Below are 13,254 nucleotides of genomic sequence, written 5' to 3' on the forward strand. Positions count from 1 at the left end.
CGAAGGGTTTTTGGAATGTTCAGAGGAAGGAAGACTGTACAAGGCAGGTGCCAGGGAAAAGGAAAACAAATAACGAAGAAGAAAGAGGTGGAGGAGAAATGCATACCACTAGGTGTATTAGTTTATTTTTTAATTTGTTTAAATTTAGGTTTATCCACTTGTCCTTAAACTTTTTTCCTACCAAACTGGAATAATTATCTTAATAAATCTTCCACAACCTATTTATGTCTTCATTAGAAATTTCTTATCGTACTTGATATATGAGCATAAAATACTTCTTACTTAACAAATACTGAAGTCTCTTGCTAAAGGCGTGTAAACAGTGCATACAATTTTTTAAATTCCTGTAACTTTAATTCAAAATGCTATAATAAGTTTAATACCTTTTCCATGCCAAATATATGTTTCCCCATAATTTGCTTCAAAGCTTGTAAATGGGTTGTTCAAGGGCACATTAACAGAAGGGCAATGAAGAGATGATCGCCAGCAGTGAGTTACTCCCAGCATTTTACTGCTCCTTATCCATTATGTGACACAGGACCCTAAAAACTAAAACTTCTACCATCTCCATCCTCATTCCACTCCCCAAAAGCAACCATTTATAATATTTTAGTATGAATATTTCCAGACATTTACTAGTTATTTACCAGGTATATGTTGATTTCCCAATCTATTCCATGCCCTCTTGTAGATGCCGCTCATACAACAATGCACAAAACAGCTCTCTGTTCTCAAGGTTTTTACAGTCAGTGAATGAAACAAAATCAATAAAACTAAAGAGCATATGGCATGATGTCAGTTGAGGTAAATACAAAGAAGTCTATAGCAGGATAAAAAGACAGGGTAAAGGTGTTTACTATTTGAGTAGGGGGATCAGAGAAGCTCTTTCTACCTGAATGCAGAAAGAGAATGATCCCCACAAATTTCATAAGAGATTCTGAGCAGAATGGGACACAAGTGCAAAACTCCTGAAGCAGAAACAAACTTAACAGGTTTGAGTGCAGCAAGCAGGCCAGTGTTGCTTGGGCAAAATGACTTGGGGGAACTGGTTAAGAGATGAAGATGGAAACAGAGCTTGTGATGAGCTATGTAGGGCTTCATGCATTAAGCACTGACGTGATCGGATTTATACCTTAAAAGAGTTATACTGGCTGCAGAAGAAAGAAGAAACTGAAGGAGGTCAGGACAAGAGGTGGGGGGCCAGTTCAGAGGCTACTGCAGTAGGCAAAGCCAGAGATGGTGATGGAAATTCATTCCATTCTCATTCATTGCTGGTGGAAACGCAAAATGGGAGACAGTTTGGAAGTTTCTTAAAAAACTAAACACACTTTTACCTTGGTATTGACTCAGATGAGTTGAAAAACTGCACACAAATATGTATAACAGCTTTATTCATAATTACCAAAACTTGAAAGCAACTGAGATGTCCTTCAATACTAGAATGTATAAACAAAGTATAGTACACCCATGCAATAGAATATTATTAACAATAAAAAGAAATGAACTCTTGCCAGACCCCTGAGCACTATACCTCTATGGGAACTCTCATTTCCATATGCTGATTTTTGTCACATCTGATTACCTACCTCAAACAATTTGTGAATCTAGGACATATAACTATGAAGTCATCAATATCAAAGGAGCAGTCGTCTTTCATTCTACTTGGAGTGGTTAATAAAACAAGGCAGTGGTAGAATTCTTGGGGTGCAGTGACATCACAGTATTACACCACAATGGTTCCCACTCCACATGTTCTGCTCTGTGGTTTTGTTTGATCACTACATAAGAAATAATAGAAGTGGCGTAAGGCCTGAAAACCATGTACTGTATTATCTTGCTGCAACTGACTGAGGAATCTAATTTAAAATGCACGGAAGGAGAAAAAAAATACTTTGCTTTGAAATTGACTGTAAGTGGAGTACGGGTAAATCAAAATCACCCAAACCTAAGACCAGAAAGAAAGTTAAAGCTGATATAAAGTGAGTATTAATCAGTTTAACTTCCAACTGTGTAAATCTTTCTTGTCTTCATATGTATACATGCAGCTTTATAACTCTAGCACTGAAGTTCTGTACATCTTTTCATTAGTTATTTTATAAATGCATTCATGATTAACTCCAGGAGTAATAAATATTGGCAAATGATGGTCATCTGAAAGTGTTTAGAAAATGGCAACACGTAGAGGAGGCATATTGTCTTTAGAGCCTCTTTTTGGTAGTATTGGGTGCTTTGGGTGGGCTCCCTTCTTTTTTGCCCTTTCCTTGGTTTCTGTCCTTTTGAGGTGGTGTGTAACTAGTTCTGGATAATTTAACACATGCTGTCTATCATCTCTGGCTACCTACCTTCCACCAGTTCATAATCTTTAGGCCTCACTCTGTGCAAAGAGATTTACCAAAGCAAATGGAACCCAAAGGTCAAACCTAAAGTGTGCCAAAAATAGCTCTAAGTTATTAAATTGGTGCACTAACAAGGAAATAACCAAATCAAGTGGCAGGCAGAGCTGGACTGTGTTCTTTCTGGAGGCAAAGCCAGATTGCTCTATAAAGCTGTTTCTGTATTTTGTGGGGAGCCTGTCACACTATCTTGCAAGTTTAGACACTTAGTAAGTTCTGGATTACTGCAGCTAATTAGCCTTACTGACAGCTGTTACAAGTTTAGGACACACAGCCATAAAGTTGTCAGTGTTGTCTATTGGGAGCTTACACAGGAGAGTGGCAGTGCAATGGTTCCAGCTCCTGCGAAGTTCCTCCCTCACTCATTGGTTTTCTCAGTCAGCAGTCCTAAAGCCCCCAGATCTCCACCCAGAAGACAGTATTTTCTATTAACTGGAGGTGTTTCTTTTCCACTTACACTGGCATGGTCACCTAAAATGAGTTTTCAAAATAATCCATTTGTTTTTATCTTTTTTTCCCACTTTTTTAGATCTGTGATGTTGATATCAGTATTAATATCTCTTAAGGTACTTGAATTATTATTTTTCTAAAATTCAGCAATATCAATCAAATGATAAAGCCATATGAATGACTTTTATAAACTGCAAGGCCTTATTGAAATAGTATGTATTATCTGTACTACATGTGCACAAGATTATTAAATATAAGGCAGCTCTGATGGCTTTTAACCCCCTTTATTCTTTCCATTCCAGTTGCTTCCTTTCTTGTGGATCTCATCTGAGTTTTGCTCATCACTAAGATAGTATATTAGTGATAGAACAGTCGAGATCTCCACACTGGTGTCATTGTACTTAAATGATTGGGCATCTCTCAGTGCTCAACCTATTAGTCCTCACCTTGAGAGGATGACCAACTTGAGAAATTCAGAGATTTCCAAATGTTAACCCAATCATTTTTCTTTTTTAGGTAGTTCATATCAAAGGATGATCAGAAAGTGATGCTTATTTCATTGTTATTTTCTTAATTTTTTACTAAAGTTTTAATTGGTATAAATTTTTGTAGAAGACTGCTGGATACCGATGATGAGCTCAGTGACATTCAGTCAGACTCAGTCCCATCAGAAGTCCGGGACTGGTTGGCTTCTACCTTTACACGGAAAATGGGGATGATGAAAAAGAAATCAGAGGAAAAACCAAGATTTCGGAGCATTGTGCATGCTGTTCAAGCTGGCATTTTTGTGGAAAGGTAAGTGAAATTTCTGGTATCTCAAGAAAAAATTTGAAAGGCAAAAGATAACTTACCATAGCAAAGTTGTGGTAGCCTATATTTCACGTACTGAGGAAAACCGCAATCATAAGTATATCTAGAATTAATAGATTTAGGACTTGATGATGAACTTACCTATACAAAAATTTCCTATCTTGGATTATTATTTTTATTTATTTTAAATTGACATAAAGACCAAAGGCAAAGGCTTTTGGCTTTTGAATGATCATTTACCTCAAATGAACTTCTGTAAATAACTGTTTAAAAACCAGTATAACACTTTCATATGTTACACAACTAATTTTACCTGAATAAATTGTAACACTTCATAAAATAAATTCTATACTATATATACCAAAATCAAGCACACCTTTCTTTGCACTAGAGAACAGACCATTCTCTCGTCATTACAGGCAGAAAGCTATCTTATGTTCACTTTTGAAGATTTTTTTTTAAACATTTCTGTCACTGGTACAGGGGATATTTGGTGGCTCCTAGAAGCAATGGGACAAATTGCCAGAGTTTCTCATGTGGAATGAGTGTTAGTGTGACTGCTTTTACATTCTGTTAGGCCTCAGGGGCATAACTTATTTTCCCGTCTAGGAAATACGATGTTCCAAAACTATAACTGCAAAAACACTTGAAGTAAACATATGACATCTGACAATGTTGAAAACTAGTTATTAGAAATTCTTCAGATTAAAAAACAATTACAGTGTTTTAAATTATACAGAAAAAGATTATTTTAACTATTTTGAGACTAATAAAACTGAAGAACAGAGAAATATTTTTGTGAATGTGCTTTAAATTTAAGGGCAACCATATCATTTTTAAAAAATTTTCTGACATCTCTGGCCATCACCTCTAATGAACATTATAAACTTGAATTTTCTTCTGTTAAGGGAAGAATGGGAAGCAGACTTGGGCTTCTAAAAATGAAAATGAGACTGCATTGCAAGAAGCATCCAATGTGTCACCTGAAAGTAACACAAAATAATATTGTGTATAAACTGTAATTAAAAAAGAAAAACATAAAAAAACGTATTCAGTATGATTTAAAGATATGTTATAAGCACAACATACAAAGTTTTTAGGACTTTGGTTTGTGTGTGTGTTACCCAAAATAACAGTCAATAATTATTCAAATTATTTTCAGTATTCATTCATCATATCTAATTGACTCTCATAAAAGAGTCCTCATAATAAGCAATTTGATTAGTTTGGTGAGGTGATATACCCTTATTACATAAACTGGTCCCAACTCCGCCAGATGGGACCAGCAGCCTGAAACAAGGAAGCAGAGCTGGAGGGAAAGGATTTCCATCACCATATTCTAATGCTTAAAAACAACGTAGGCATGTGTGTGATAGTTATGTGTTTTTTTTCATAACATCAAACTGAAAATATATAAATAGTTCAAATGTCATTGAGAGAATCACAGGGAGTATAATTGATTTACTGAAGCAATGTATATTTTGTCTTTTTTAAGAAAATACTGTAGAATTTAGCATATTGAAAAGAAATGCAAACTGTGGAAGTAAACCAAATAAATTTGTTTCCATTCATGAAAACGTTAAGAAGAATTCTATTAAATATATTGATATGCTAAATTTTTTATGTGCTACCCAAAACATTTTATGTGATAGCCTAGAGAAATATCAAAATGCATGTAAGGTGACTCAATTAATAGCAGTCCTGAAGAATTTAATGTGCTACAAACATTTGGAAAACAAATCTTATTTATTGCCTTTGAATCTTTATTAGTAAGTGCATAAAAATACTGGGATATGTTTATTTTGAGTTTTCAAAGATAATCATCTCAATCTTGAAAGTTAGAAAGTCTTGAGACTTCTCTTAAGCATCTTCCCCAAGTTCAGCACCTCAGCAAGCCCTTGCAGTTCACTTAACCAAATGCATCTATTCACTCCCTCCACTCCTGCGTCTCCAATGTAAGCTTTCGTTATCTGCAATCAGAACTATGACGATAACTTGCTTTCTCCAAACATGTCATTCTACAGTGCTGATTTAAAATATAAATTTTTCCTGGCACTCTTAAACTTAAAATTGTCTGATGGTTTTGCTTTTCACTTGGCATTAATGGCAGTTTCTATATCATGGCTTTACAGGATTCACCCCCCTACCCCATCTTTTTTCCACCTTTTTGACTGAATATCTGTACCAGTCTGATTTCAACTCCATGAACATTCCTAAACTCCTTCCCTCCTTAAGGCCCTTAATCCTGCTCTTTCTTCTGCGTAAATGATTTTCCCCACCCTTTCCTTTGGCTGGCCCTTTTTACCTTTTCAGAGGCCTTCCCAGGTTACTCTGTATACTGTTCATCACTGTCTCAGCCCCAGCCAGTGGTTTGCCTCATTGTACTCCCCACTGTAACTGTATATTTGTTGTTCTTATTTGTTGTTCCCCTTCACTGCTGATGAAATCCCATGGAAATAGCAGCTATTTTCTTGTTTTTATTGTTTTCCACTAAATAATTGGTTCCCTAGCACAGTGTCTGGTATAAATAGTTTTTATTTGTAAGTGTTCAATTATATTTTGTAACTATAGTCAAAATTTTCAAAAAATAACTCCCCCTATTTTCAACTGGACTTTTACCACCTGCAAGAGCCCAGGAAATTCATCATTGTTTTTCACCAATTTATAATATGTCAACTATTTACTTAAGTTTGAAGTTACTATATTAATTTTTCCCACCATTCTGATTCTAGGATAAGTCATCTGAATTTCCTATTTCTAATTTTTTATCTCAATATTTTATGTCCAATAATAAGATTAGAAAATGATAATGGGAAAATTTCTCTATCAGTTTAGAGGGAGAATCTTTTTTGGGAGGGCATTCTTTACATTCCATATAATGAGAATATATGCTGACATTTATTTCTTAACCTATTAAGTCTACAAAACTTAATTGTACCAGAGTTCTCACTGTGCCCAGGGAGCCCGGAGGAATGTTGGGAATTGGAGCCAATGGTATTGGCTGCAAAGCAATGAAAACAGTAATGTTAATAATAATAAAAATGACTTTATTGTATTGAGTACTGGTTATATTATGCTAGGCATTCATATCATGTACTCATCACAAAAAATCTTATAATTATTCTCATTTTACAGATGAGTGACATTAAAGAGTTTTCCAAAGGTCGCACACAGATAGTGAGTGGCTAACCTGTTATTCAAAGCACCGTATATTCTTTGCTCCATCATACTGCCGTTTGCGCCACTAAGTCAAACTGATTTAATTTTTAATTTTTAAAACTTCTTATTCCTAATTGATTTTTATTGACCTTTTTTCCTTTGTCTATCATCCTTCTATTTCCCCTGTACTTCCACTTTTTTTAGTAATAATGACTAAAGAAATGGATAGGAAAGACTACTTGTTTCCTCAAAAAAGAAAAGAAAAAAAATCCTAATAAATATGGCTGACAACAATTATTATCTGGCTCTTTTATAGTATGATTAGTAGTTTCTTTGCCTTGTAAGATGAGGATAATTATTCCTATTTCAATGGAGTAATTAATATGGTATTTTTATTTATAAACTGCTCTGAAATATTCCAAAAGAGTAAAGGATATGGATAATCTTTTTATTATAACTGCTTACTCACATCCAAAAATTACTTAAAGTCATTTCAAAATAAATGTAACATGAAAATAATGTCTCTGTCATAAAATGGGGACATGCTTTATCAAAAAAATCTGGCATAGGGATATACATAAATAGTATTTTAATTCTGATATCCCAAGAAGCAAGATTTAAAAGGAAAACATGATGAATTACTTGGCTTTTATTATCTTTTTAAAAAGATAGCTTTTATATAAAAATTAAGTAATATATCATAAATTTTAATATAATATAAATTAATCAAAAGGTTAATATATTCCTAAGTGGTTTTATAGAAGATGCCAGATATTTTCCAAATGACTATTTTTTATATTGAATCCTAATATAAATTAATAATGTAATCATGGTTTTTTCTAGGCACTTTGGGGGGAGATGTTATAGTGATATAGTCTAGGAATGTAGTTTGCTTGTGAATTAATGATATAAAAGTTAATGCACATAATTAATAATCAGTTAAATTCTTTATTTCCAGGACTTTGTGGGGGAACCATGCAGAAAATAGAAGCTTATTGCTATTTCTACACGTGAGGGTATCACATTGATTGTGTTCTCATAGAGTGCAATGGGAGAACTTACTATACTTGCTCTTTGGTGGACATCTTGGTTAAAGATGGGAAAATACAACAAATTCCTGATTAATAAAAATCTTTGTTACTTATGCTATTACTAGAATGGAAATAACTTTGTACTTCTGTATAATTTTCTTAAATGGTGTTAACATGACAATGTGAACAAACTTAAGCAATTTTTGTCAATACTGTTGTCCCGATATTTTTAACTTTAAAAAACAGCTGTGCAAATTCTTATGATACTATACATTCCCTCCTATAATTTCTATTTTGTAGGAAAAAAATCTGTAAAAGAAATATTTTAATGACATTCAAATTCTGGACTGAAAATTCTGGTACATAAATGCACACAAAATAAGAATATTCTGCTGCCAGCAGTATGGTGGCATGCAGGGAAGTGCTGCTGTGGCATATATGAAGGATAGTCCCCTTTAATAAGATGCAGTTATGGCAAAGATATCTTTACCTAGAAACTAAAATCACAATGACCTGATAGGGTGGTTGTGTATGAAAAAAATAATTTTAACATCTGTTACATTATAGATGCTTAATGAAGGGTGGCTATAGTTATCATTGTTGTCACAAAGGCAGCATGTGATTAATGATAAAAGATGAACTAATCAAAATCAATTTTTCCCTTATATTGAAGAAATAGTTGAAAGCTTTGAGTAATGATACATATATATACTTATTTTTGTTTTTTAGGATGTACAGAAAGACCTATCACATGGTTGGTTTGGCATATCCAGAAGCTGTCATAGTAACATTAAAGGTGAAATAATTTCAATTATTTTAGTTTTTCAAAGAGTCTTTTAAAAAAATCTTCTTAAAATGGCTGGGGAAAAATGAGAATAGGTCTTTGCTACAACTTACATATTGGTATGTAAAAACTATTTTAACCATTTTACAAAATGTTATGTGTTCCAAATTATGACTCATTGTAGACTTAATTGAGGATTGATTTACACTAAAAAACTGTATCAGTGCAAATGCATGTGTGCACACACACATGTGATTTTTTCTTCTGTATGCTTTGTCTTGAATTCAGTTTCAAGACAGCAGCAGGACTTGTCAGAATGCACATATTTTCTTTTGTATATTTTATGGAAAATTTGAATGCATTATCAAAAGATGTTTCCATCAAATATAGGTAAAAGGCAAAACTTATATGGAAGAAAATTATCTAGAATTTCAGGTTTTAAAAAATAGAAAAAGTAAGATAAAATCAAGAAGACTACAAAATCATCCATATTTCTTGTCTGCTTTCCCTGTGCCTGCCTTCGTCTGATGCCCAATTGCAGTATTAAAGGACTTAATGCATTAGGAATAACTAGAGTCAAAAAAGAAGAGGAAGGTTTTTGGCTTGTTTACTTCTGTCCATTGTGTGTGTGTGTGTGTGTGTGTGTGTGCGCGCACACACGTACACACAGCTCATAGCTCTTATTTCTACAGAAACATTGTGAAAGGTCATCATTGAACATCCCTTACTTCTTTCTATGACTTTGTACAGGTGGAGGAATTTCAACTTTGTCTTCTTTAAGTTTTACAGTGGCTTACCTGTACTAAGAGAGAATTTAAATGCATCAAACTACTTCATGAACTTAAATTTATATTGCTTTCTTTTGTCTTTTAATTTTCTTTTTTGTATCCCCTTTAATTTGTTTTTTTTCTCTGCTGCATATTAGATTTTAATCTTATTCATTTAAAATGGTAGTTTGTTTTTCTTAGATGCTTTTTATATTTATGTTTCTAAGCCTAATATAATACTTATTATATAGCTGAAATGTCACATTATAGGACATTAGTTACTCTTCAGTTCTTGAGAGATTTTGATTCCATCAACTATGGGAAAGTATATGAATATTACTTATTTTATTATTTTAAGAACTTTTGCTTAGAAACCATCTAACAAAATATTTAAGCATGAGAAAATGTAAATGTCCGAAATATAGCATAGAAAAAACACTTGAACTAACAGGTTTAGGGAAGAACTACTAAAGAATATTTTTACTTAAGTAATTAGTATTTCCTGAGATACCTTATCTTGTTTGTTCTCAGTCTGACAATGTAAAAGCCAAGCATCTGCACTAGTTTATAAATGTAATCATCATTGTTGATGAAAATCCCCGAGAAATGGAAAACTAACCTTTTACCCAGTGGGAAACCCCTAGTGGGAATTGTAAATAGCAGCCTGTGACAATCTGAACCAATTCTTTGTTAGCTTCGGAATTTGGTAAAAAATTTGTTGGTCTCCTTTGAGCTTTACTGATGGTAAATGCCTTCGAACAGAACTTTTAGGCATTTGAAGTTGACAGACAGAAAAAGCAAATTTTAGGGATCAAATTAGGGCAAAATGCAAGGAATTTAACAAAGGGTATACAAGTAATTCAATAAACATTTCATTAGTGTCTCCAAGTGATTAAAAAGACCACTTGAAGATATTCTTACTATTTTTCAAAATAAATATTTGTAAAAGAGACTGTTGAATGCTTTTTCTCAGGTTTTCTGTTTAGTTTCAGCATGTTACAGCATCATCGGCCTCCACACACATGTGTTACATGAGTGAAGCTCTAAACATTGCCTGCTCAAATTCAGACTTAGTGCACAGCTTCAAGGTTGTCCACTTACGGTTCAGTGTTAAACCTGCAGTGTATGTATGTAATCTGACCTTCTTTGCTAATAGTTTTTGATAATCAGTTAGAACTGACTCTGCTGTATTTCTTTAGGTTTTTTTTTCTTAACTTCAGTGAGTTTAGTGTTGGAGCTCAAATTTTACGTTAAAAGCTCCCTAAGGATGTACTGGGACTGGTATCACTTGCTACAAGTCCATTTTGTGGACTGGCTCTTCTGCAAGAGTCGGATGTCCTGTAATTTCCTTCAGCAAAATCATGCAGTAGCAAAGGGCGCTCTCCCAGAGTACCAGTTTCCTACAGGCCTGACTACTTCCGTAGGGATATACCAAAATCTCCTCCTCAATCAAAAGACTCATTTCCTTTATCTTACCATCTTTCCCTGCAGGAAAGTATAAATGAATCAGCCAAGGCTAGAATGAGTATAAAAGTCATATATACTTTTTCTAGGATATTTGCATTTTAAAAGAAGGTATAAAAATATCGGAAATTTAAACCAAATTACTAACTCCTATGGTGGAATTTCAAGCCATGTGGATGGGTGGGAAAGAGAAATATGGGCTGTTTTCCTTTTATCCTTCAATTAACATCTCCTATATAACCTGCATTTCTACCTTAAAGTGAGGCCAACTCTGGGGAAATAATTTGGGGCAAAAATTTGGAAAGAGACTTAGGAAGTATTAAAGTGTTATCAGGTTTATTACATCATTTGATAACCTTGGGATTAGGGGGAAGATCTAAGCCCTACAGCAGGCCTTAGGCCCTCACTGCTGGGGACCCGCACACACGAAGTGGCCCTGTCATAGCAGACCCTGAGGACTCTAATGTGCCGAATGGAAATTTGGCCTGCTGGATGTAGAATGCCTCATCTTGCCAAGAATTTTTCATAGAAAGAAACAAAACTATATGAATTTGCTGCCTAAAGTGTTTCCCCTTTTTTTCTACAGGAAGTGGATAAATGGTCTTTTGATGTATTTGCCTTAAATGAAGCAAGTGGAGAACATAGCTTGAAGTTTATGATTTATGAACTGTTCACCAGATATGATCTTATCAACCGTTTCAAGGTCAGAAATATGAAATAAAAGTGAAATGCTCTCAGAATTTGTTATCTGAATTACAATGAAAATGCAGAACATCAAGTCATTAATCAATACATTTTATAATGTTGCTAGTTGACAGGTCACAGAACTAGATGGATGAGTGTATCACATGCTAAAACCATCCTTCTCAACTCCCTGGCATAACTATGCATCCACTTGGATATCACGAACCATCATAACCTAATTCTCATGAGATACCAACATGCCCCTGAGTTACAGAATAGTCAGATAGACATTGAAAGCTATGTTTTAAAGAAATATGATCTTCTGTGTTCCCGAGACACAGAATGAACCTGTATTGGCAGTGTTTCTTCAGCTAAAATGGAAGGGTTTCTAATTAACTTCATGGAGAGCCATTTAAACAACAGACTCCATCCACTTTTCTGAGCGCTCTGCAGCTGTACCTTTCATCATTACCTGTGGACTCACGGTATTTTTAGAGCTGAAAGGTACTGAGAGGTCATTTATTTTAATGCTTTGTATTACAAATAGAAAAACTAGACTTCACCAATTCTAACTGGAAAATTTTACCCTTTTAAGAACTAGCCTTTTGATTTGACTCTGGATGATATAAATATTTAAATTATGGGTAAGACTGTTATTTCATCTACCTTAGCTAAACACTTGGGGGTTATAATCCTTCTCAGGATGGAACACTAACAGGTTGATGAAGTGGTTTTTCAGAACAGTCCGCATTGTAATTCAAGAAACTACTGCCCACATCTGACTCACTGTGTCCCCTCCCAAAAACCATTGTGTTTGTGTTGATTTGGAGCTACTCTTTTGGTAAAATATAATCATAATTATTACTTTCTGCAGATTCCCGTTTCTTGCCTAATTGCCTTTGCAGAAGCTTTGGAAGTTGGTTACAGCAAGTACAAAAATCCTTATCACAATCTGATCCACGCAGCCGATGTCACTCAAACTGTGCATTACATAATGCTCCATACAGGTATCATGGTAAGAAAAGCTTTACTGAAGTTTATTAGTTTGGAACATCAAATTCTATTCCCCTAAGTTCTTATTATCTCTTTAATGCCCATAGAAGTATTATAAGTAATAATCTTTTGGATTTTTGAGGGTTAATGGGTTAGCCATAACATACATTTTTCAAAAGATATTTTTAACTCAGTGAAAGAAAAAGATACCCAGAGGCAAATGAAAATATATTGTAAGTTTTCCAAAATTTGGACTGTAGAACATTTTTGTTTGTAAATTCCTTTTCTCATAGCAATCAACCAAGAAAAAAATAAGTGACCTAGAGAAAAAGTGTTTGGAGGAAAAGTTAGTTACAGTGGTCTCCTCTCAAATTATCACATTCTTCCCAGCTGACCTCAGCAGCCTTTTCTCTTTTACATACATTGCTAGCCACAATCAAATCCTAAAAGTATTATGTGAATTTTTCCAAATTCTCCTTCCTCTTCTTTGAATCCGAATGAATCAGTGAATTAGCAAATAAATAATTCAGCAAGGCAAATCTTAGGACAATAAAGAATAGATGATAGGAACCATGAGACTGCCTGGAATTTCTGTAATGTCTCAGAATTTGGGCAGACTCCCAGGAGGTGAAGAGAGAAGCAGCTCTTCTGAAGGTTCCAAACTGAGGTGAGCTCAAAGGGGTGTAAGCCATAGGAGACCCACAAATCTTAGTACCTTC

General features: G+C 34.3%; 1 protein-coding gene across 5 annotated transcripts in view; it reads left to right on the forward strand.

Moving 5' to 3' along the window:
• Positions 1–13,254, forward strand: part of PDE1A (phosphodiesterase 1A) — a 296,807-nt gene that overhangs the window by 226,025 nt on the left and 57,528 nt on the right. For all 5 annotated transcript variants that reach the window (XM_028509582.2, XM_028509580.2, XM_028509581.2 and 2 more), the window contains 4 exons: positions 3,456–3,638; positions 8,573–8,639; positions 11,445–11,561; positions 12,417–12,557. In XM_028509582.2, coding sequence (XP_028365383.1) covers positions 3,456–3,638; positions 8,573–8,639; positions 11,445–11,561; positions 12,417–12,557 — 508 coding nt within the window. The remainder of the gene's footprint in view (positions 1–3,455; positions 3,639–8,572; positions 8,640–11,444; positions 11,562–12,416; positions 12,558–13,254) is intronic.

This window comes from Phyllostomus discolor, chromosome 4 (assembly GCF_004126475.2).
Source record: "Phyllostomus discolor isolate MPI-MPIP mPhyDis1 chromosome 4, mPhyDis1.pri.v3, whole genome shotgun sequence".
NCBI lineage: Eukaryota > Metazoa > Chordata > Mammalia > Chiroptera > Phyllostomidae > Phyllostomus > Phyllostomus discolor.